This window comes from Petaurus breviceps, unplaced genomic scaffold (genome assembly GCF_028583685.1).
Source record: "Petaurus breviceps papuanus isolate PSGF00001 unplaced genomic scaffold, PetGlider_PUasm1.0 446, whole genome shotgun sequence".
Taxonomy (NCBI): Eukaryota; Metazoa; Chordata; class Mammalia; order Diprotodontia; family Petauridae; genus Petaurus; species Petaurus breviceps.
The window spans coordinates 2,556,163-2,580,686 of NW_027186338.1; the positions used below are offsets into that span (position 1 = coordinate 2,556,163).

The 24,524-nt window shown below is 45.4% G+C and overlaps 1 protein-coding gene across 1 annotated transcript in view; it reads right to left on the reverse strand.

The window, feature by feature from the left end:
• Positions 1-24,308, reverse strand: part of RMND5A (required for meiotic nuclear division 5 homolog A) — a 71,017-nt gene extending 46,709 nt beyond the window's left edge. The window contains exon 1 of the mRNA XM_069101050.1: positions 24,097-24,308. Within this exon, the coding sequence (XP_068957151.1) occupies positions 24,097-24,238 (142 nt within the window). The 5' untranslated portion in view covers positions 24,239-24,308. The remainder of the gene's footprint in view (positions 1-24,096) is intronic.
• Between the last annotated feature and the right edge of the window lie 216 nt (positions 24,309-24,524).

The following is a 24,524-nucleotide window of genomic DNA, read 5'->3' on the forward strand; positions in this document are numbered from 1 at the left end:
AGCCACAGCAATTCCTGAAAAGTATCTACAAAACCGAGCTGGGGAGGGAGGGGGTAGCATTCTTCATGAGTAAGAATCCCCACTGACAATCACAGATCCTTTCAAATTCTTTAGAGCAACACCTCCATCTACTGAAGGCCCCTGTACAGATCACTTCTGTGAGTGAAAACAGCAACTGAGGCTGGGGAGCAAGGGTGGAAATGAGCCTGAAGAGAGGCCACTAAAAGTCACAGCCCTCAAAGTCCAATCACTGCAAAGAATACGGAATTCTTTGGAAGCTTGGAGACATTTCATCTGGAGCCTGCTTCTCTGACTACACTTGTCTTTCCCTCATCTGTTCTGTTTTTGTTTTTATTAATGTTGGATATATGCTTTTAAGTGCCTTACTCATATTTAAGATTTCCTGTGTTTTTCTATGGAAAGGTCATTTTAAACAAACATTTATAGCAAGAATGATCTATCTGGAGTAAGTGAAACTTTAAAATATACCTCATTAACTCTTTCAATATATATTACTTATTTATGTACCTTATTCTGAGAAATAAAAGGAGCTCCTAGGTATTAGGAGACTTCACCAATAGGATCCACGACACCAAAAAAGATTAAGAAGCCAAAGACTGAAACTTAGTAAGTGCTTAATAAATGTTTGCTGACCAGCAAGGATTAGTGGAGCCCACTGAAAAGAACACCCAGGAAGCCTGGTTCAGACAAAGTTTCCAATACTGTATTTTTAGCTAGGCTAAATGGAGTGAAGTCAAGGGTTAGAACCATGCTTAAAAACTGAAGCCATAATGCCTAAGGATTCAGGAAGCACTGGGCCCACATCCTGGAAAAGGTCCCCTCTAATTGAGCTCACCTTCTCTTAGGAGAAAACAATTTTCTTCAACAACTCAGCAGCGGTCTCTTGGATCTTCCTGAACCCTCCAGCTCTGCTGACCTCTGTACTCTCTCTCTCTTGACCAGTCCGTTGCCAGTTTTCCTCCTACGCTTTCTCTCTTCTTCCTTCTGACTTCATGTGGGAGCCTTCTCCCAAACCCTTTCCTCAATCTGTTTCAGTCATGCAAATGACCCAGTAAGCTCTATGTTCAGGCCAGCATTTCCAACTGATGGCCGGACCTCACCATTTTGACTTGATATCCCACGAGGACTTCAAACTTATCATGTCCAAAACTGAGCTCATCATTTTCCCCCCAAAACGGGCTGCTCCTCCTTGCCATGGCCCCAGTCACCCAGACTTTTCAAGTCCACTTCCTCCTCTTGGACTCTTTGTCTTCTCTCGTGTCCCCCACATCATAGCTATCATGCCTCACAAATCCCACCTACATCCACCCCCATTATGACCAGCCTGGTTCCAATCCTCCTTACTTTTTTGTTGCTTTCTAAAGATGAGGCCTCCCCATCTCATCTAGCCTAGAAAGGTCTGTGATGTTCACTCATCATCACAGGGGTTGCTTCTAGCCTAGGTCAATTCTGTCCTTCAACAAGGTCCCACTCCCAGGGGCTCACCCACCACTTGTCTAGTCTGCCCTCCACACAGTTGCTGACATTCTCTTCCTCATTTACAGATGTGGTCAGGTTATTCTTCTGCTCAAAAACTCCAGTAAGTCCTCCCTGCTGCCTACAGAGCAGCAAACAAGACCTTTCACATGCACAGATCGCAGCTCCTTTCTCTCTAAACTGCCAAATATGATTGCATGCAGCCCAAAATGCTACTGAACTTTCTGGAGTCTCCAGAACACGACCGCCTGGGGTGCTCTGCCCAAAGGAATATAAATTTTGATTGCTAAAACTTCATAAGATACTGTGGGGTTTACAGGTTAGATTTCTTCTTTGAGGGACATACCTTAAAACCCAACTCATTCTAGTTCTCATGGATTGGCCAACAATAGGTCCCAGCTCGAGACTTTCTAGGTCATCATTTGGACCCTGATGGCTCAGAGTGAGTGTAAATAGCAACTGTTCCTGTTTTAGCCAGAAACCCCTTTCCAGATTCTTTTTTTTCTATTATTAAGTAAAAGAGACCATTCTTTGCCTCATTTTTTTTTTTGGCGATTGGGGGTTAAGTGACTCGCCCAGGAACACAAAGCAAGTATCTGAGGCCACATTTGACCTCAGGTCTTTCTGTCTCCAGGGCCCATGCACCACCTAGCTGCCCCCTCATTTCTTACCTAGCCTTAATCACTGAATGGGCATTGCCTCAGACAAATGGAGACCCGGGAAAGACCTTAGCTTTTAAAAGGCCAAGGTCGGGACGGAGTCAAGATGGTGGAGTAGAAACAGGACTTCCACATGGCTCTCGCTTCCACCTCCTCCAATTCACATAAAAAAACCACTCTAAACAAACTCTGGAGCTATAGAACCCACAAAATGACATAGAGAAGCTAACTTCCCACTGAAGACAGTCCGAGAGGAAGGGGCCAGCACAGCACTCCGAAGGGCTCCCTCGAGCCAGAAGTTTTAGCCTCAGGGCAGCCACAACCAGCCTCCGGCTGGAGGGTGGAGGGACTTCAGATCACCAGCAGCTCTGGTGGTTTCCAGAATTATCAACCCATAGACACTAAGGACAAAGTGAGAGGTCAGTGTAGTGTGGACTTTGAGAACTGTGAGTTCCGGAGTGCGGTCCGGCCTACCCTGGAGGAAGAAGCAGCTGAGGTGCCCTGGCTGTGCAGCCGCTGCCACATGGTCACTTCAGAGCGCCTGGCCTGCAGATTGTAGGGGGAGCAAGCATCAGTCTGAGGGGTAATCGCTCTTGCTTTAACCTGCTTGGATCTGCATCACTGTCTAGGGTGGAGGTCCTGGGGTGCGTGACCAGTTTGCCAGAGCGTGTGAAGGCCTCAGAGAGGGCACCCAACTAATAGCTCCAGCAGCTGCGAAAACCCCAGCGATTGGGACAAAGCTCCCCACTCTGGCAGCAGAGCTCTACTGTGGCAAAAAGCTCAAAAGTCAAGTAACTGAGTGGCAACATGAGCAAGCAGAGCAATCCGACATTAGACTCCTATTTTGGGGACAAAAAGTATCAAAACACGTAACAGGAGGAAGACAGTGAACTCAGAACTGCACCAAAAGCTTCCAAGAAAAAATATGATCTGGTTACAGGCCATAGAGGAGCTTAAGAAGCATTATGAAAACCAAATAAGAGAAGTGGAGGAAAATTTGGGAAGAGAAATGAGAATGATGCAAGAAAATTATGAAATGAGAGTCAACAACCTGACTGAAGAAAATAACACCTTAAAAAATAGACTAACTCAGACGGCAAAAGAGGCTCAAAAAGGCAATGAGGAGAAGAATGCTTTAAAAAGCCAAATTTGCCAGATGAAAAAGGAATTTCAAAAACTCACTCAAGAGAATCATTTCTTCAGAATTAGATTGGAGCAAGTGGAAGCTAGTGACTTTATGAGAAATCACTATCAAACAGATCCAAACAAAAAAATAGAAGGCAATGTGAAATATCTCATTGGGAAAACCACTGACCTGGAAAATAGATCCAGGAGAGATCATTTAAAAATACTGGACTACCTGAAAATCATGATCAAAAAAAGAACCTAGAAATCATCCAAGAAATTCTCAAGGAAAATTGCCCTGATGTTTTAGAACCAGAGGGCAAAACAGAGACTAAAAGAATCCACCAATCACCTCCTGAAAAAGATCCCAAAAAGAAAACTCCTAGGAATATTATAGCCAGGTTCCAGAATTCCCAGATCAAGGAGAAAATATTACAAGCAGCCAGGAGGAAACAATTTGAATATTGTGGAAACACAATCAGGATAACACAGGATCTAGCAGCTTCTACACTGAGGGATCGAAGGGCTTGGAATATGATATTCCAGAGGTCGAAGGAGCTGGGATTAAAACCAAGAATCACCTACCCAGCAAAACTGAGTATCATGTTTCAGGGAAAAATATGGTCATTCAATGGAACAGAGAACTTTCAACCATTCTTGATGAAAAAACCAGAAATGAATAGAAAATCTGACACTTGGATACAAGAAGCAAGAGAAGCATGAGAAGGTAAACAGGGAAAAGAAATCATAAGGAATTTCTCAAAGTTGAACTATTAACATTCCTACATGGAAAAAAAGATAATTATAACTGATGAAATTTTTCTCAGTATTAGGATAGTTGAAGGGAACAGAAATATATATACACATACACACATACATACTATATATGTCTATATAGGAGGTTATATGGGCACATGAATACATATGTAAGTATGTGTATATAATGTGTATAGGTATACATAGACAGAGGGTACAGGACCAGTTGAATAGGAAGGGATGATACTTAAAAGGTGAAATTAAGAGGTGAGAGGGGAATATAATGAGAGATGGGGAGAGACAGAATGGGGTAAATTATCTCACATAGAAGAGGCAAGGGAAAACTGTTACAATGGAGGGGAAGGACAGGAAGGCAAAAGGGAATGAGTCAACCTTATTCTCACTGAATTTGGCTTAAAGGGGAGGGAGTGACATACACACTAAATAGGGTATCTCACCCTATAGGAGAGTAGGGGGAAAGGAGAAGAGAGGGGGGATGATGGAAGAGAGGGCAGGCCAGGGGGAAGGTAAGTTGGAAGCACAGCACTTTTGAAAAGGGACAGGATCAAAGCAGAGAATAGAACAAGTGGGGGGTGGGATAGGATGGAGGGAAATCGTCTTTCACAATATATCCACTATGGAAATGTTTTGCATAGCTACACATGTACAACCTTTTTTTGAATTGCTTATCCTCCCAGTAAGGGTGGGTGACAAGGGAGGAGGGGAAAGAATCTAGAATTCAAAGTTTAAAAATCAATTGTTTAAATATATATAATGTGTATATATATATGTACACATATATATAATTATTATTTTACATGTAACTGGGAGATAATATTTACAGGTACTGTAAATGCCCTACTGGAAAGTTGGAGGGGGCATGGGGGAAGATATGGGAAAGAGCAGATTTGGGGAGGGGATATTCAATTGGATCGATGTTTTGAGTGGTGGGTAGGGGGAAAATGGGGAGAAAATTTGTAACTCAAAATCTTGTGGAAATGAGTGATGTAAGCTGAAAAATAAAAAAGAGAGAGAACAAAATAAATAAAAGGCCAAGGTCTCCGGGGGCCCTCTGCAATCATTCTGATCTATGGCCAATAGATCCAGATGGCTCAGGAGTGTGAGGCTGGTGACTCTGCAAAGCCCTGCCTCCCTTAAATCCAGTTTACCTGAAAGCATGACATCACCTTCCTGTCATGGGTCCTCTTCCAGAACAAAGAACAAACATCTGTCTCCTCGCTGTCCACCAGGAAGTCTAAATGCTGCTTCCCAGTGCCCTTTGCTGGCTCACCCCAGAAGGCTTTGTCATGGGTTCCCTCTGCTCAGTCATTTCATCACATCCCAGGCATTTGTCACCTTTACACGAATGACCATCGGACCCTCAGACTCAGCCGCGATGATTCCCCAGAGCACCAGTCTCAATCAACAACTGCCAAGTGGCCTTTTCCAGCTGAATGTCACAGACCATATGCCCAAAGCCAGGTCATCTTTCCTCCCTTCACCCAGCACCCCCTGTGCCCCTCCCTCTGCCACACCCCAGGGATCCAATCAGCTGGTAAACACAGTCCCACATGGTCTATCTTCACTGTACTCACACAGCCACCCCCGAGGTCAGGCCTTCTCACCTGCCCCCTGAACTCCTTTCACAGCCTCCTCATTTGTTTTCCTGCCACACATCTCTCCTCACTCCTATCCATGCCCTCCATGTTGCCAAAGTGACTTTCCTAAATCACAGGTCTGGCCACACCACTCTGCTCCCCCACCAACTCCAGTAAGCCCTCTTACTTCCAAGATAAACCTGTCTACTCATGTAATGCCTCTCACAATGTGGCCCAGGGTACTGCCAATCTGGCCCCATGGCACCCCACCAATGCTTCTTTAATGACTAACCCCTATGACCAGAATGCTCTCCCTCTATCACTTTCACCTCAAAAAAATCTCTACTTTTCTTCAAGTAACCACCCCAAGTGTTAGCTTGGAATGGGGAAATGTGGCCCTCCCTCATCCACACCTCTTTACATAACTCCTATAAACCCACACAGACGGAAATAAAATTCTGAAAACACAGTGAATCTAGAGTTGGGTACAAGGCCTCTGGTATTTTCAGGAGTTTCATCATCAATTTTCTCCCTTTATTACCACAATAGTGCCTTCGATGCAGCTACGTGAAACTCAGCAAACCTGTTCTACTACGCAAAGTGGCCAAGAAGGCACAGCATGGATGGCACACCACACTGATTCATCATAGGAGAGCTACAGCTGGTCCAACCCTTCCGGAAAGCAGCTTGGAATTGCCTCCCCCCGGGAGCAACTAAAAAAATGTCTATACCCTTTGACCAAGGAATCCCAACCCACCGGAATATGACCCAAGGAGGTCAAAGACAGAGATCCCACACATACAAAAATATTCATAGCCACATTTTCCCCTTAAAATAAAGAACAAAAAAGTATTGTATATGAAACAATGAACTTGTTATATATATATATATATCATTTTTTAAAAGCAAATATTAAATCTAATACGGGAGTAACCAAATTACCATTTGTGTCCCCTTCTGAACTTTGAAATTTTCTTCTGTTTTCATGTTTTTTGATATTTTTCTTTCTGCATGTCTCTCATGTCCCACTAAATCCCTCCCAATACCCCCTCCCCAAAAAAGAAGCCTTCTCACTTTTAAGGAGTATAACCAAACCAAATAAAATGCACTGGTCGCTGGCAGTTCAGAACAGTGCCTTGTCCTGTACCTCCAGCCCACTACCACTTCTCCATGTGACCCTTTTGTGGTAGCCAAGAACTGAGAACAAAGTGGGTCCCCATCAGTTTGGGAATGGAGAAAGAGACTGTGGAACAAACAGAATATAATACCACTGTGCTATAAGAAACAACAAATGAGGGGATGGCTAGGTGGCGCAGTGAATAGAGCACTGGCCCTGGGGTCAGGAGGACCTGAGTTCAAGTCCAGCCTCTGACACTTGGGCAAGTCACTTTACCCCAACTGCCCTGCCTTCCCCCTCCAAAAAGGAAAAAAAAAACCAAAAGAAGGATTCAGAGAAACATGGGAAAAGTGATCTGAAGGGATAGAAGGAAGTAAGCAAGGCCTGGCCAACAACACACACCATAACAAGGTGAATGAAAAGAGAACAAAACCAAAACAGTGAGTGGGACAGCCAAGCTTGGCTCAAGAGAAGAAGAGAGAAAATGTGCCTCCCACCCTTGAGTGCGAAATGCTGCACAGCCATCTCCATCAGGCAAGCTGGCCTCTGGTTGTCCAGAACTAGCCAGGGCTCTTTGGGTAAGGAAGGGAGGAAGGGAGGGATATATTTAGGAAAAACAAGAGGCAAATTATAAAATGAAATGGGTTTAAGTCACTGTTCACGTTCCACTGTGAATTTAAATGTGCATGATCCCAAATAATAAATCCTCCCTTGGAGGAAGACCTGAAATGGAAGGCATTAAGGGAAGGGGGGAAAAAGACCCTGTTCTGAACTGACAGACTAGTTAACAACCTGTGAGTGGCCTGGAAAGGAGGTGATGGGGACTTCTAAATGTTTCATGGAGCATAAAAGACTATGGGGCCTGATGGGGCTCCTTCTAATGCAGGGGTTTCTAACCTGGAATTCATGACCTAGATTGCTTTAGAAAACTATTCTACTTCAAAATAACTAGGCTCAGGGTGGCTAGGTGGTACAGTGAATAGAGCGCCGGCCCTGCAGTCAGGAGGACCTGAGTTCAAGTCCTGCCTCTGACACATAACACTAGCCATGTGACCTAGGGCAAGTCAGTTCACCTCAATTGCCCTACTTTCCCCCTGCAAAATCAAAATAACTAGGCAGCTCTGTAGAGGCAGTGCACAGAGTGCTGGGCCTGGAGTCAGAACTCCTAAATTCAAATCCAGCCTCACGCACCTCCTGGCTGTGTGTCCCTGACCAAGTCACTTAACTCTCTGCCTCAGTGAAAGGGGGATTAAAAAAAAGAGCCTACCTCCCAGACTTGTGGTGAGAAACAAATGAGATAAAATGAGTTAAGCACTCAGCACAGTGCCTGTTGCACAGTAGTTTTTTATTATTAGCAGCTGCAATAGCATTACAACTGGTTTTCTTTGTAAATCTATTTTTATTTAATGTAGCTAAAAACATAATTCTGAGAAAGGGTCCACAAGTTTCAGGATGCCAAAGGGGTCCAGGACACAAAAAAATTAACATCTTTTGAATAATAAAAAACTCCTTAAACTGTCTTATACAACCTTATACACATCTACATAACTTCTCTGTCTGTCCCCACTTCAAAGAATGCTCTTCCCTAACTGGAGAAAGCCTACCAGTCAACAAGCAGTCATTGAGTGTGCCCAGTTGTAGAAAAGAAAAGCATGGAGACTTCTATTCAAGACATTCACAAGACTAATGAACAAATGCACTTTAGCCTAGCTGGGAAAGGCAATCAGGTTTCTCTATGGGGAAGCCTCTCTTTCCTGAGCTTTAGAGGAATGGGAGGGAAGGAGGGGACCAAGAGAAAGAGAGGAGGCACTGCCAGGCTCCAAAAGCAGTAGGTTCTTTTGAATAATGCTAAAAACCAAACCAAGCTCTGAAGAGGAGGACAGATGAGTCTTGAGTGTGAATAAATGCAGCCTAAGAGAAACTCTAACCTCTGGCATGAAGTCTATAAAGAAACAAGTCCTTCGACACCCGTGTCTGTCTGCCACATGTGGCACCGTGGTCTAGTCACTTAACTCTGATGTTCTTAATGTAAAAAATAGTGTGAGTTCACATATTAACTGGATGCTCAACTGTTTTGGTCAAACCAAGTCCTCCAGCTTCAGAGAAGAGGGACGACAATGTACTCTAAGAGTTCACCAGGGACAGGGCTTAGAGTAAGCCAGAAGCTCTACCTGGAGACTTTTTAATGATTTAACCCCCCAGAGCATCAGTTTCCTAGTTGGCCAGATAACCTCTAAGGCCCCTTTCAGGAATCCTCTTATCAGGCCCAAATCCACTGGCTCTCCTTCACTCCCCAGCTTTCCCTACCAAACCCAACTCTTCATCCTCACCATGACCTCCAGTCCCTTGTGCCCCCTCAGTTCTCTCCCAGGCCAAGTCCTGTCCCCTGCACTGGCCTCTCTCTTTTCTCCCCATCTTGACCCCTTGGTGGACTAGTTCAACTCTCCTCGGTCCTCCTGTCCTGAATCCCCATCCCTCCTTTATCACACCATCAGTTAACACCCAGCCAAGCTCAGCCTTGGATCTTAGCCACCATCCTTTGCCTGAGCCCCTACACTTGTGCTACTGAACAAAGGCAGAGAAAAGTCACTCACCTCTCCTGACTGGCTCCACATTAGGTCCACTCAACTAGGCACCCCCTGACGCTGGGCAAGCCTCCTTTACCCACAGTGTTCTTCTAAACCTTCTCATCCCTCCTCAAGCCTCCCACCCTCCCAGCTGAGAACCTGGCCTCTTAGTCTGCACAAGAGCCTGGGCCCATTCATTCACTGCGAGTTCCCTCCTCCTCATCTCTGACCTGTCACTCAGGTGCAAAGGTGGCCTTCCTCCTTCCCAAGACTGTCCCTCCATTCCATCCATCTCCCCCAGCAGACTGCCCCCTCCAGCATCCTCACTCTCACTCATTTCCAATCTCTCCTGTCCTGGCTCATCTCCTGCCCACCACATGTACAGGTCTCCGCTTTCTTGAAAAAGCCCTCTTTGATCCTTCCATCCCTGATCACTACCTTCCTCTATCTCCTCTGTCCTTTGGAGCTAAACTCCTTGAAAGTTTGTCTGTCTGTCTGTCATAGGTGTCTCCACTTCATCTCCTCCTCCCTGTGTTTCCTCCCAGCCTCCTCTGCCAGATCACCCACATCTCAGAACTAATGGTGTCCCAGTCCCTCTTCTCTCCTCACTCTCAGGTTGACCTCAGGAGTTCCCAAGAATATAAGAAACAAATGATTCCCAGACCTACAAATCTCTCTCTCTCTCTGGATAATGCTGCTATCTCCCCCAAATCTCCCCTTGATTGTGACAGCTAATACTGTCTAAAAGGTCCCAGCTACCAAGTGACATCTCAGAGAAACCATCAACATCAATAAGTCCTATCACCACTCCTAACCTCCCAAATCAGGAGTCTGACTTTAAACTGCTACTCTGACAAGTTCAGTAACTGAGATTCTGAGGAATCCATAAGGAAATTCATTTCTGACCACATGACACAGAAGGTACTGGAAATGTACGGATTAGCTTTTCCTCCTCTGGCCCAAATCCAATCTTTAAACAAGTTTAGGTGCCCCCCACCTCTGCTTTAAAGCAATTAGTGTAGTCTATTTGGGTTTGCTGGCTCTGAGTGAGTGTAAATAGCAATTGTTTCTGTTCCGGTCAGAAACTGGGAGGGATCTTTCCCTCCCAGACTGAAGGTCTTTTACCCGATTCCTACCCAGCCTTTTACTACTGAATGGGACTTGCCTCAGACAAACTGAGGCCTGGGAAAGACCTTAGCTTAAAAAGGCCAACGTCTCCCACTGCATCTGAGGCCACCATCAGCTGTCCTGATTTATGTCCTGCCACTGAGCTCTGATGAATCTGGAGGAGAGAGGGAGACTGATGATTTTGCACAGCTCGGCTTCAATTCAAACCACCTGCAAATCAAAACATCACCCTTCTGGTGTCATGGGTCCTCTGAGAACAAAGGATGAATGAATGGCAATAGTCTTAAAAATAGTTTTATTAAGCCCACATATTAAACTATTTCACATTAAGTATTCAAAGATAAGCTAAATGATGCCATGGCCCCTCTAAAAGGGACAAGTAAGTTTATTTTGACTAATACAAGGACAATGGTTAGCAAACCATCATTCTAGGGGAGTCAAGACAGAGTTGCTAAAGATATCAGCTTCAAAAGCATGGTTAGTAACATAACCTAAAGCCCAGACTCATTGAAAATACCTTCCACTGGGGCAGCTAGGTGGCACAGCGAATAGAGCACCAGTCCTGGAATCAGGAGGACCTGAGTTCAAATTCAACTTCAGACACCGAACACTTACCAGCTGTGTGACCTTGGGCAAGTCACTTAACCCCACCTGCCTTGCCTTCCCCCTTAAAAAAAAAAACAAAAAAGACCTTCCACTGATAGTCTGCTGAACTACCTTGAGCATCCATGCTAAACCAAGCATTTATTAAGGGACAGAGATAGGAAGACAAAAGCAAAAATGGTCTCTGCCCTGGGGTGTGTGTGTGTGTGTGTGTGTTACACACAAAATAGATTCAAAGGGAAATAATCAGGTAAGGGCAGGTGAGCAAAGCCTTGAAAAGGAAAAGGCAGGGGAACAGGGAGGGGGGGGAGTGAGTTAGAAAGATTAAGTGAAAGGTTATAAAAAACCAAATAGCTGGGTGGGTGATCTTGGCCCCAGCCCAAGGCCTTTGAATCCTTAAACAATAAGCATTCCAACACTATTTACAAACCACTAACTATATTTAGGACATAATCCTAAATTCTGGGAGGGATACAAAATTGAAAAACACTCCACAAACATGGTCTCAAAACATAATTTTTTCTAAGTGCAGGAAAGTTACAAGGTTCTATGAGATTTCACAGATGAGAGATCCTACCTGGCTGGAGACAAAAGGGAAACTAAAGAAGGTTGCACTTAGACTAAGAACTGAACAATGGACAATATGTCAACTGAGAAAAATGAATGTTAGAGGAACTAGGTATGTAGAGGATTGGATTCTACACCTAAAAACAGAACAGCGTTATGTAGTGTCGCAGTGGATATAGGCTAACAGGTTCCTTACCTTGCTTGGCACCTTGCCACAGACCTCCCCACAAGAGAATGACCGCACTGATGAGAACTCCAGAGCTCTTCAACCACCAGCCTCCCTAATTTACCAAAGGGCTTTCCTTCAACAATGGAGGAACAGTGGTCAGATCACAGGCAGCTAGGAGCCCTGTCCCAAGAGGCCAAAGATGGGAATCAAGGACCACAAAGGAGGTTTCAGGTGTCAGCACAGGTTTTCCAACTCAAACTAAGGTATCAAACTAAGGTAATAATACTATGCCCAAGTCAGAGTTATATTAAGCAAGCCTAAGCAGGAAATACTATATTAACAAGGATAATATCCTCAAAACTGCCTGGAGTCATTTTTTCAAGAAAGTCTGGACTCTACTCAAAGGTTCTCCAAAGATAACCAAGAATCAAGTCAGTACTACTACAAAATCTTTTGCTCTCCCAAAATCATGTTGATACTTTGTCTCAATTACTTATATATACAAATGGAAACTTGGAATAACAGACAGATCAATGAAATTCACAGGCCACAGAATTTTGCATTCCCATATCTGAACCCAAGCTCCTCTTCTACCAAAATCTGAACTAACCTCATGTAGCAAAAACAAATCTTCTCAATTTCCATTTCTCACCTTCAAAAGGTTGTGAAGAAAATGCCTGATCTGCCATAAACAAGTCTCTTGCCTGCTTTCCTGGTAGAGGAAGTAAAGAAATAAAATGCCCCAATATCTGTCAGCACAGAAACTCCCTGGCCGGTTCCTCCGTCCTACTACATGGGCAACTAGTTCCTGTATCTGTTAAACAAATAAGATCACAGCATACCCCACACTACTGGATTGTGTGTTAAAAGATGGTTGCCATACTTCCATGGTACTTGGTATCCTGAGGCTGAAGAGGAGGAAAGGGAACAAGCCATTTGTATATAGCCAACTAAGTGCCAGGAGCTTTTGTTATGGGAATGGGAATCTGAAGATCTTCCCTACCCCTAAGCCCTTTGATAGGCTTAAGAGACTGAGAACCTTCCTTGATTTGAAAACATACTCTGTCCCCTCATAGGTTGAATGTGGTCACATGGAGGCTGTGGCAGGAGGCTTGGTTTTCAGGAATGCCCACACCTTGATGCTGTGTGATTGGGCAGTGGGTCAAAAGGGTTGTGACATTCCCTGAGCCAGGAGAAGGCTATATATACCCTGATGTGAGGTTTTGTTTTGGGGCTCACTTTAAGAAGAGTTGTGTGATTTGACCAGAAGAGACTCTGGACAGCTGTTGAGCCCTCCCCCACAGGCTTTGAAAATGCAGATGTTGGGTGGGGCTTCCCTCTCTGGTAACTGACTAGGTGTGGCTGTAACAGTCAGACAGCTGGAAGCCTGTCTGCTGACCTTTTTCCCCTGAACTAGGTAAATGACATATGTTTGATTAAAGCAAGACTGTTAACCCATTTTGAGTTGCTTTCCTTTAGAAAAGCAGATCTAAGAACCTGTGTTGGCAGCCACCCTGGGTATGCTAGGGTGCTTGCTGCTACAGCTTAACAAATATTATCTTATTTGATCCTTACAACAACAACCCTGGGAGGAAGGTGGGCACTGTTATTACCCCCTTTTTACAGCTGAGCAAATGAAGAGCTGGTACTCACGGTAACTGCTCACACAAATGACACCAAATCTTTGACAGGAGGTCCAAGCACCCAAGTCTGTATCATATGCTCAAATCCTATCATCTCAAAGATCCTGCTACTACCAGGCCAGCAGGAAAACGTCAAAGCCAGACATGTGAGGCCCCACTGTAGCTGCTGTCCTGAGGGCCTCCAAGTCCCCAGGTACCTATTCTGGATGTTCTTGGTAAAAGCACAGAAACCTTTCCAAATATACTTTAAACTTCCACGTGAGGATTTAAACAGGTCCACATCTCAAGAGTAAAGAGCTACAGCTCACTGCAGTGTCTCTGAAAGACTCCAACTCTCCCGGTCACCTACTGGCACCTTTCAGTTTTTGAAAAGGCTGATTTGTGCTTCTAAAAATGCCATCATCACTCAGCTAATAAGGATTACAGTTTTCCTACTTAACCATATCAAAGAGCTGAAAGCTGGGCTCCTACAGAAGCCAGGCTCACCACCCAAACTCTAATAATTCGCCAGCTTTGCCTCCTGGTTTACAGCTGTGTTCAGTCACCCCACTGAATCCCATTTTCTCTTTTCTAAGAATTAAAGGAACAAGGAGAGGACAAAAAGCAAAACAACCTGGAACACAAAAGGTTTGTACTTTCTTCAATATATGGTGACAGGAAAAATTACTTTGACAAAACACAATTGCTAAAAATTCCTAAAAAGTACATGTATGGCAGGAGTCTAATATGATCAAAAGCATAAATTTCAAAACCAAGCATTAACATTGTTTGCCAAGGAGAACCACGAAAGGCTTTCCCACTAAAAATGGGGTCAAAGAAGAATGACCCACTACGCCTTACTACTCTCTGACATTGAAATGCTAGCTTTAGCAATAAGACAAGGGAACAAAATTAAGAGTCTGAACATCAAAGAGAGAAGACATTTTCAGATGACATGAAATGCTTAGGGGGAAAAAAACCTCCCAGAGAATCAGCTAAGAAACCTATTAAGACTATTAATACCTTAAGCAAGCCAGCAAGATACAATGTAAATCAACAGAATTCATCAATATTTCTATAAACACAAACAAAAAGAGAAATTGTAGGCAAAATAACTACAAAATGCATTAAAATTATCTCGTAACCAAACTAAGGCATCTGCAAGATTTATGGAAATAAACCTTCCAAATAATCTTTGTACATAAATGAATGAAAACTTTAAAAATTGAAGAGGTATTCACTGCTCATGGTTGGGCCTTGCCAATATAAAAAAAACAACACTACATACATTAATTTACAGACTTAGTACTATAGCAAAATCACATTATCAAGAATGCTTTTTATAACTAGACAAAATGAAATTTACTTGAAGAACAAAAGGTCTAGAAATTTCAAGAAAAATAGTAAGAAAAAGTATGAATGGAGTATCGTACCACCAGGACTCAAACTATAATATAAAGCAATAGTCATAAAACCTTTTAGTTACTAGGAAATAGATAAACAGATAAGACAGACAAGACAGGTAGACGGTTGGTTGTTGTCCTTTGTTTTTGAAGAGGACCAGAATGACATCACATGTGGTCACTTTGTTGGGGTCAAGGTACAGTGTGTCTGACTGTGGATGAGCCAACCAACATGAGCTCAGAAGGCTCTCCGAAATGTAGAGAAGAAATGTCTCTAAATTTGTGCATCTCACACTTATTTTGAGCTACTGTAAATTCTGCTTTGCTAACAGTACAGCACCATCTTTGATGCAGGCATGGTGGTCCTGGGTCAGTCTCCTGTGTCTCTCAATGGATTCTAAGGTTCTTCAGAAAAACTTTGAAAGTATCCTGCAATTCTTCTTCTGACCTCTGTGTGAGTGCTAGCCTTGTGTGAGTGTGAGTTTTTCGTAAAATAGTCTTTTAGGCAAACATACATTTGGTAATCGAACAACTTGGTCAGAGGTGCACTCTCTGAAGTAGAGTTCAAATGCTTCACAGCTCAACTCAAAAAAGGACCACAGTGTCCAGTGCCTCATCCTGCCAGGTGACCTTCATAATCTTCTTAAGAAAATTCAAATGGAAGTGATTCAGCTTCCTGGCAGGCACTGGGAGACTGTCCAGGTTTCACAGGTGTACAACAATGAGGTCAGTACAAAGGCTCTGTAGACCTTCAGTTTTGGTAATCAGTCTAATACCTCTTCTCTCACTCACCTTCCTTCAGAGCCTCCCAAACACTGAGCGAGCTCTGGCAATGCATGCATCAGTCTCATCTCTCTATGTGGGCATCCCTGAAAAGCATATTGCTAAGAATAAGTGAACTTATCCACAGTACTCAAAATTTCTCCATTTGTTATAACCAATGGTTCCATGTATGGATGGTATGGTGCTGGCTGGTGGAAAACCTGTTTTCTTTATGTTAATTCTTGGGCCAAAATTAGCACAAGCAGCAGAAAATCAATCCATACTCTTGTATCAACCTCAGAGTCTGCAATTTGTAATCACCTGTCAACAAAAAGTCACATACCAACTCTACCCCTCTACTTTAGTCTTGGCTTGTGGCCTCTAAGTTAAATGATTTACCATCAGTGAGGTAGCTGACCTTGATGCCATTTTCATCATTGTTGAAGACATCTGACAACATCACAGAAAACAAAATGCTAAAAAGTACAGGAACAAGCACATAATCCTGCTTCACTCCACTGGTGACTGATAAAGTTCAAAAGCATTGTCCATTATCCAGAACCCGTGCAAGCAAGGGGTCATGAAATTGATGTACAATTCTGATGGACTTCTCCAAGAAACCAAATTTTGACACAATTTTCCACAAGCCCTCATAAGTGACAGTGTCAAAAGCCTGGGCTAGAGCAATGAACATTGTGTACAGACTTCTGTTCTGCTCCTGGCTTTTTTCCTGAAACTGTTGGGCAGCAAACATCTTGTCAACTGCTCCCCAGCCTTTTCTGAAGTCACATTGGCTCTCAGGTAAATGACCATCTTCCAGGTGAAGGATCAGACTATTAGGCAGGACTCTGGCAAGAACCTAGCCAATAATTACTAAGAGAAAGAGATGGATGGATGAATAAAGAACACAAAAGTAAAATGAAATAGATAAGGGAAAAATAAATATGGATCAAAATAACCCAGTGCTTGATGAGCCCAAGAACATGCATTTCTTAGGGAAGGACTCCCCTTGAGACAAGAAATGGAATACTATAAGCTTCTGGAAAAACTATGTTCAGGCCATCATTTCACACTGCATACAATACAATCAAAATGGATGTTACTTCCACAAATAAACGTCACACCACAAAGAGAAAAAGGCAAATCAGACCTCTCTCACAACTGTATCTAATGAGAGAATTCTTAACTAACCAAATGATAGAGAAGACATTGGAAGGTAGTCAATTTTGACTATATTAAGGAAAAAAACTCCAAGAATAAAATCAATAAAGGTAAAATTAGAGAAATTGTAAAAGGGAAAATATTTGCATTATATATCACCAAAGTCACCTATTCCAAAACACTGGGAATTGAAACTTATATACAAAACAGCAGAGCTCCTCACATTAAGGGGTCAAAGTATATTAAAATTTTCAAGAGAACTGTAACAACCATGTGAAAACAGATCACAAATCACTGACAGTAAGAAAAAATGAAAATTAAAACAACTCTAATGTTTTGCCTCAAACCTTAATGCTGGTGGAGCTATGACAGACAGTCATCGCCACCAGTAAAGCTGTAAAATGGCCCAGCCTCTCTGGAGACCTATAGGAATTTTTCAGGTAAAGTGACTATACTGTCAGTATCCCTTGACCAATAAGACTGTGGGCTTACTCATCCCAAGGAAGGCAAAGACAGAAGCAGAAGTCAATATACACCAAAGCGAAGGTAGGTGCTGGCAATGAAGCTGAAATTGAGTAAATTCCCCTCCTCTGGGGAAAAGGCTAAAAACAAATCTGTGACCAAATATCAAAGAGTCTGAGAGTACAGTAAGAGAGGACAAGTACAAGGAGCTCAGAAAAACAGGAGAAGATCTGTACAAACTCAAGCTGAACACGATAAGCAGAGACAGGAGCACGCCATGCACAAGGTCAATAAGGTAAAGGAAAACACCAGTAAAACAAAGTCCAACTCCCAAGTTACAGAAAAACCAACCAAGGTCCTTGAGACCAGAGAATAAAAACAAGCAATGAGGCAGGAACAATGGGGTCAGATATGGCCACAGATTGTGAGATGGTTTTGTTTGACTGTTCTTTTTGATCACAAGGGAGAGTTCAATCTAGATTAGGCGGGAGAAGGGGCATAAAGACAAAAGGCATCAATAGAACCTTTAATAATAAGGAAAAATTATAAAACTAATTGTAAAAATGTAAGTTTAAGTTGTTAGTATCGATCAATACTACAGTTTGAGCGAGGATATGCTGGGAAATGTTTCCAAACTGACTCTCTAGAAAAGAAGCCACATAAACAACATACCTTTTAAGTTTAATTTGCGATATTAATATTTTCTCTACCATTTGTTAAAGTCTAGACTACCAACACACAATAGATGCAGTCCTGATCCGTGACCAGCCAGTCCAAGCTGGCTCCAGCACACCCTCAGCCTCTCAAGCCATCTTAGCTCCAGGATAGAAAGCTCTGAGCCAAACCAGGGGCCACCAGTCCATGTCCACGCTCACTCCAGGGAAATTCTCTGCAGCCTTTCACCTACCTTTGCTGGTTCATGAGTGGAAATGCAGCTCGATTTTCCCATTACATCCTCATCTTAGCTTTCCCTCCCCCAAAAAGGAAAGGGGGGAGTGAGAAGGTTTGTCTCCAACTCAATTTTAGCTGTCTCTTGTACCATCCTCCCAAAGTACACTGCTGTCCCAGAACCTATGCCTTCTCTTCTCCAAAGAGAATCTCTTTGCAAATCGGCTCCAATCCTTTCCCTCTCTTCACTGTCTCCTTCCTCTCCTCCAAATATACACGTCTGCCCAAACCTGAGAAACCTCCCAACACTCGCCCTCAAACCAAGTCCTACTTCTCTCCTACCTTTCACTTCCGGATTGCTCCTTTCAATTAACTCCTTCCAACCTGCCTTCAGCCCTTAACGCTAGACACTGCTCTTTCAAAAGTCCAGCTGTTTCCTCCTCACCAAATCATAGCGTCTTGGATCCCACTGACCAGTCTCCTCTCTTCTGACATACTAGTCTGGTCTCCTTTTCTGATCTCTGAGCTAACTTCTACTTTCTTCTCAACTGCATCCCTTTGCCTTCTCTTGACTGAGGTCGCACAGCTCTGTCCCCAGCCCCTCAACTTGTGTGTGTGTGTGTGTGTGTGTGTGTGTGTGAGTACATGTATGTGTTGTGTGTGCGTGCACCTTCTGGATGTGTGGATCCCCTTTTCTCAGAATCATGTTTCTAAATGCATAAAATACATTGGATCCCAAAGGAAATCGATTATGCTGAAATAGTCAACAAAATATTTTTCTAAAAACCAAGTTGATAGGCATCTCCCTGAACTCTAACCAGGAATCCTTGGGGCTCAATGAAACTCAGGACAACATGCACTTGACAATCTCTGTCTTCTGGCCATTAACACTTGCAATTACCTCCCAAACAGAAGCAGCCCTTCCTGACTCCCCTCACTTTCTTTTGGTCAGCAGTATAATGGAAAAGCATTGATGGAGAGTTTATGTCCTGGGCTTTGCCCTTCACCCACACCTGATCACTAAGCCCGCTTATCTGCCACTCTGCTGGTGCAGCTCTTCCTGCCTCCATTAATGGCATCAGCTCCTCATTCCCAGATCTTTCCCATCCTGCACAGTCCTGCTCCACAATCTTCAGTGGCTCCCCAGTGCACTGGGATAAAAAACAAAGCCCTCGAGCTTCCTGGGTCTGGCTCCTCTCACTGCACAGCCCTCCCCACTCCTGGCTCCACTGCTCAGCCTCCTCCCGGCCTACTTAAACTCTGCCAGGGTCAAATCTTACCCCACGGGCCTCCAGGAAGGCTGACTGGACCATTCAAGCCAGTGTCATTTCACCCTTCCTGAATTCCCAGCACTCATTTATGCTAACAATTGCACACTTAACTATATCATTACTACCTTTTGACCTTTCTCATTCTGGGGTCCTTTGGTTACTTGACCCCAGGTGGCTCTATCTCCATCTCCCCAGTTACACATTGCAGGTACTATTCAGCACGACATCTAGCAAGGTGTTTAAGGGGAAAAAAAAAAAGCAAAGGGCCCATTATTAATTGTATGAATGAACAGCAGAGAATATGTACACTCTGGAAAATGACAGAGAAATAGTACGAACTAGGTACATTCTGTTCCTCTCGTGGAAAAGCCATCATGATTTTCTCCCTATCTAATAATAATAGCTAGCTTTTATATTATGCTTTAAGGTTTGCAAAGCACTTTAGAAAGATCTCATTTGATCCTCACAACAACCCTGAGAGATAGGCATTATCATTAATCCCATTTAACAGACAAGGAAACAAGGCAGACAGAGGTTCACACAGCTAATAAGTGTCTGTGGTCACATTTGAACTCCCCTCTTCCTGACTCCCAAGTTCAACACTCTATCCACTGTGCCACTTCGCTGCCTTTCCCTTAAACTCCTTTAAAAAAATCCCACTCCAGCATCTCATCACAGCCTCAAGGTTACTGACCACAAGCTTTGACCAGCACTACCAAGTTAGAAGGGTTTTTAAGTACAGCCCCAACAACAGGCTAAGGTCAGCCTTTCTAAATACAGAGAAGTTTGTCTATAGGACTAAGCCACTGTGAGGAGCTCTGGCTGTGGCAACATAGGAAACAAAGACACAACTAAATGCACCTTCAGCTTCTTCAGTGACAGGGCGAGCATGGGGAGGGAGGCTGGGGGCACTAAGCATCCCAGTCTGGGGACCATCCACTTCCAGATGGAAGGGAAATGGCCTCAAGAGAGCAGAGATCTGGCTATGGTGGACATTGTTTTGCTTGACTACACGTTTGGAACAGGGGTTCTATTTTTCTTGCTTTCTTGGTGAGGAGGGGATGAAAATAAAGGAGAGATGAATTATTTTTTTAAACCAAGAACTGGGGCTCTCAATACAAGTACTACCTGAGGCAGTGGAGACTGCAAATCTTGACATTGTCAACATAAATGAAACCAGAAGGTGACAGTCTGGTCTGATAAGTGAGGAAAACTTCAGACATGGCCTAGGGTGGGGGGTGGAGGGGTTTCCACTGGTATCCTTATGATACATAGAAAGCTCCAGGAGGGCTCCCAACACTTGGTACAGCCTAGCCCTCTGGGGCAAACACACACACACACAGCAGTAGGGGAGGGCAAAGATGGCCAAGAGTCATACCTTAAATTAGATTCTGCTAGGTCTTGATCGGTCTAAGTAATGAAGTTATCAGATGTATTCAATTTTGTACTAATCGAAGTCCTAATTATATAAAATAGAGTAACTGGTTCCAGTCCAATGGAAAAATACCATATGAATTTGAATAATACAACCACTGGAGGGATTCATTAGTCACACTAATTGGGGCCTGGCTGTGCTAATTAGGGAAATAAACTGTAATACCACAAAAACCTAAGGGAGAAATGATTATACAGCTGGGGAAATAACAAATCAATGAATTATTTAAATCATCTTAAACCCAAAATTATAAATAAAACAAACACAGAGAACTCTCAATTTAGGACAGCATAAAATCATCTAAATGTTTAATATTCAAGTTAAAGAAGGTACTTGCACATCTGGATGTTCTCTGTGCAAAGACCTTGAATGTGAATCTCATCTCACAGAACATGAGATGGAAGACACCTCAGAAATCATCTGAGTCCCAGCACCCTCTCTTTCAGAGTCCAAGACTCACAGAGGTAAACGGACCAAGTGAGGCTCAGAGCAGGGTACCAGAGCTGGAACCTTGTCACCTCAGGCAGGGCTAAGTCATCAACCTCCAATCACTGAGGTTGGCTGAAAACGGGTCTGACTACACCACCTACTCCAGCTTCTAAGAGTATAAATAAAAGTGTAAATAAGCCACTACTCAAACTGAAGGCCAGCCAGGTACAAGAACATTTCTGGGTAAGGTAAAGTGACCACGGCTGTCCCTAGAGCCAAGACAGACCTGGATTTAAACAAACAAGTTGTGTGACCCATAGCAGGCCAACTGACCTGAACCTCCATTTCCTCATCTGTCCCTACCTCACAGGACTCTAGTGAGGCTAAATGGTGATATTATACAGAAAGTTCCTTCTGACCCTTAAAGAGCAGCATAAACATCAAGTGCTATTCTAAGAGACAATAATTTGATGAGTCAGAGGAAGATACCTATAGAAACCTTCCTGAAATGCCAAGATGAAGGACTGCAAAGTATTATTCATAGGATTTAGCTCCACAATTTGCTTCCACCTCAAGACATTTTATTTGAGTCCAGCACACCAATTTAAGTTGAAATGGCTCTGGGTTCACAAAACATACCCTAGACTTGCTCACCTCCTACCTGACTCTTATTATAGGGTTACCCAAGAAGGGCAATGCTGCAATTTTGGAATAATTCCATGGTGGCATCATAAAAGGAATTTCAAAACACTTAACCACTACCCAGCTTGTCCAAGGCGTCTATCAGCTGCAACAAAGAAGCCAAGGTGTGGGGGCAGACCGGGCACAAGGCTGCTATTACAGCTTCTTTTCCACAGGTCAAAAGCAGGTGGCCTTACAGCCACCACAGCACCAGAAGTTAACTATATTATTACCCATTCTGTAACACTTGCCACCACACAGCACTACAAAAATACTTATTCATACACACACTCACACACTTTCTAATGAGAGAAAATTAAGATCCTTGCCCCTGACAGAAAATTCAACAACAGCTACCATTATAAAATTGTTCGTAGGATTTAGCAAGAAAACAAGTACATAAATAACTAGGGCAGCTAAGAGGAACGGTGCACAGAGCACTGGACCTGGAGTCAGACAGACTGGTCTTAACGAGTTCTCAGACAATTACTAGCTGTGTGACCCTGGGCAAGTCACCTCCCCCTGTTTGCCTCAGTTTCCTTATCTGTAACATGACCTGGGGAAGGAAATTTCAAACCACTCTAGTATCTCTGTGAGGAAAACTCCAAATGCATCACCAAGAGTCACACATGACTGAAAAAACTAAAAACATCCTGGAAAGCAGCAATGGAGACCACAAGGGATGGCCCGGTGACATAAGCTCAGATGCTACCAGTCAGAGAGGAACCCTGCGGTCCCCAGGTCCGCTGGCAGCACCCCTGAATTAGACTAGCTCAATAAGCCTGGCAAAGAAGTCCAAAATCTAGAAAACTGCCCTATGGCTAACAAGGAAAGCTAGGAATGCGATCTGGAGAGGCCGGCCTCGGCCCAAACTGGCTCTGGCTGACTGAACCCTGCACGAGGAGCTTTCCTTTCCGTGTGGTCCCGTCGCCAAGATCCAGAGAAGAGAGCCCCCTGCCCAAGCCCCACTTTCCAAGGGGTCTGAGAATGCTCTAGAGGGAAACTGCTCTCTGGGAGACCCCAGCTCCCTAGAGCCCAAGCCTTGGGCCAGCAGGCAAAGCGCATCTTTGCTGGGCGCAGGCGGGCAGGAGCAGAGCCCAGCTTACCTCGGCCTGCTCCCCAGACAGGTTCTTGTGGCTTTGCCCTTCACATTCCACGGGAGCCCCAAGAGCCAGGTCAAGGCTGCTCTCGCTAGACGACAAGAACCCCAAGGGTCCGCTTTTTCTAAAGGCAAACGCTGTCCATTGCTGGAGACCAGCTCCCCAAGCCCCTGAGCCCCTCCCGCAAAGACCCCCTGCCCGCGCCCTCACCCAGCCCCGCGTAGGAGGCACGCCCCGGTTCTTCACCCCATTAGTTTCGGGGGACATCTCCGCACACAAGCCACCCCTACCCCGCTGCCAACAACTTAGGGACCCAGTCACGGGCTTTCCGGCGGGTCCCAGCCTCGTCCTCCCCGCAGACCAGAGCACTGGGGCGGGAGCGGAGGCCAGGGCTCGCTGCCCGGGGGCAGCCTGTCCGGCCCCGCAGAGCCCGCGCCAGAGCTCTGGGCGGTCTTTGGGGGATACGGCGAAGGGAGAAGGCTGAAGCGCTGTGGGGGCCCCGCAGGAGGGCGGGCACCCCGCCACGAAAGGCTCCAAGGGGCAGGGGCAGCCCCCAGACCGTGCCCTGGGCCAGGGCACTGAACTGGCAGGAAAAGAGACGGCGGGATTGGAAAGGTCGGGGCCCCAGAACTGCGCGCGAAGGAATACCGCGGGGGGTCCTCCCAACCAGAGCGAGAAGCAGCTGCTGCCAAGGGCCCGGCAGGGACTCCACTCGGACCCTGCCCGGGGAGGAGGAGACGAGCCAGGAGCTCAGGGCCCCGCTGGCTCACTGACCAACTGCCGGGAGAAAGAGAAGGATGCACCGGAGGGAGCAGAGTGGAGGCAAGGAGAGCGCTCAGGGGCCTCGGGGGCCAAGGCCCGCAAGGGGAAACTGAGACCTAGGAGGCTGAGACGGAATTGGGGGGCCCCAGGCCCGGGGCTCGGGAGCCCGGGCCAAGGGCGGGGAGGAGCGGGCAGGAGACCAGAGTTCGAGGGTCCCGAGAAGGGGACAGAGAACGGGCCGGGGGCCCGTGGGAAGGTGGGGGCCCGCGCGGGAGAGGGGAGGGGGTTGAGTAGCGGCCCCGCCCCGCCCCCCGGCGCCCCGCGGCGCTCGTACCCTGGCTCTGCAGGATCTCGTGCTTGAGGCCGCCCGTGTAGTCGATGAGCTCCTCCAGGCCGCGTTCGCACAGCTGCCCGTAGCCCGAGAACTTGTGCAGCACCTTCTCCAGCTCCCGCTCCACCGTCACGCACTGATCCATGCCGGGCCGTCCCGAGGCCGCGTCCTCTCCCAGCCCCTCCCCGTCCCCCCGGCCCGGGGGCCCGCTCAGGGTCCTTGGCGTCTTCCGCGCGGCGGCCTCGGCGGCGGCTGAAGTGGCGGCGGGGGCGGCTCAGCGGCGGCGGCGGCGCTGGCGGTGCCCCGGGCTGCCCGCGTCCCCAGGCTCCATGACGCCCCGGCCGCCCCTCGCCCCCGGCCCGCTGCTGCTGCGGCTGCGGCCGCCGCCGATTGTTTTTGTTTTCACAGGAACCGACCGATGACCTAGTTCT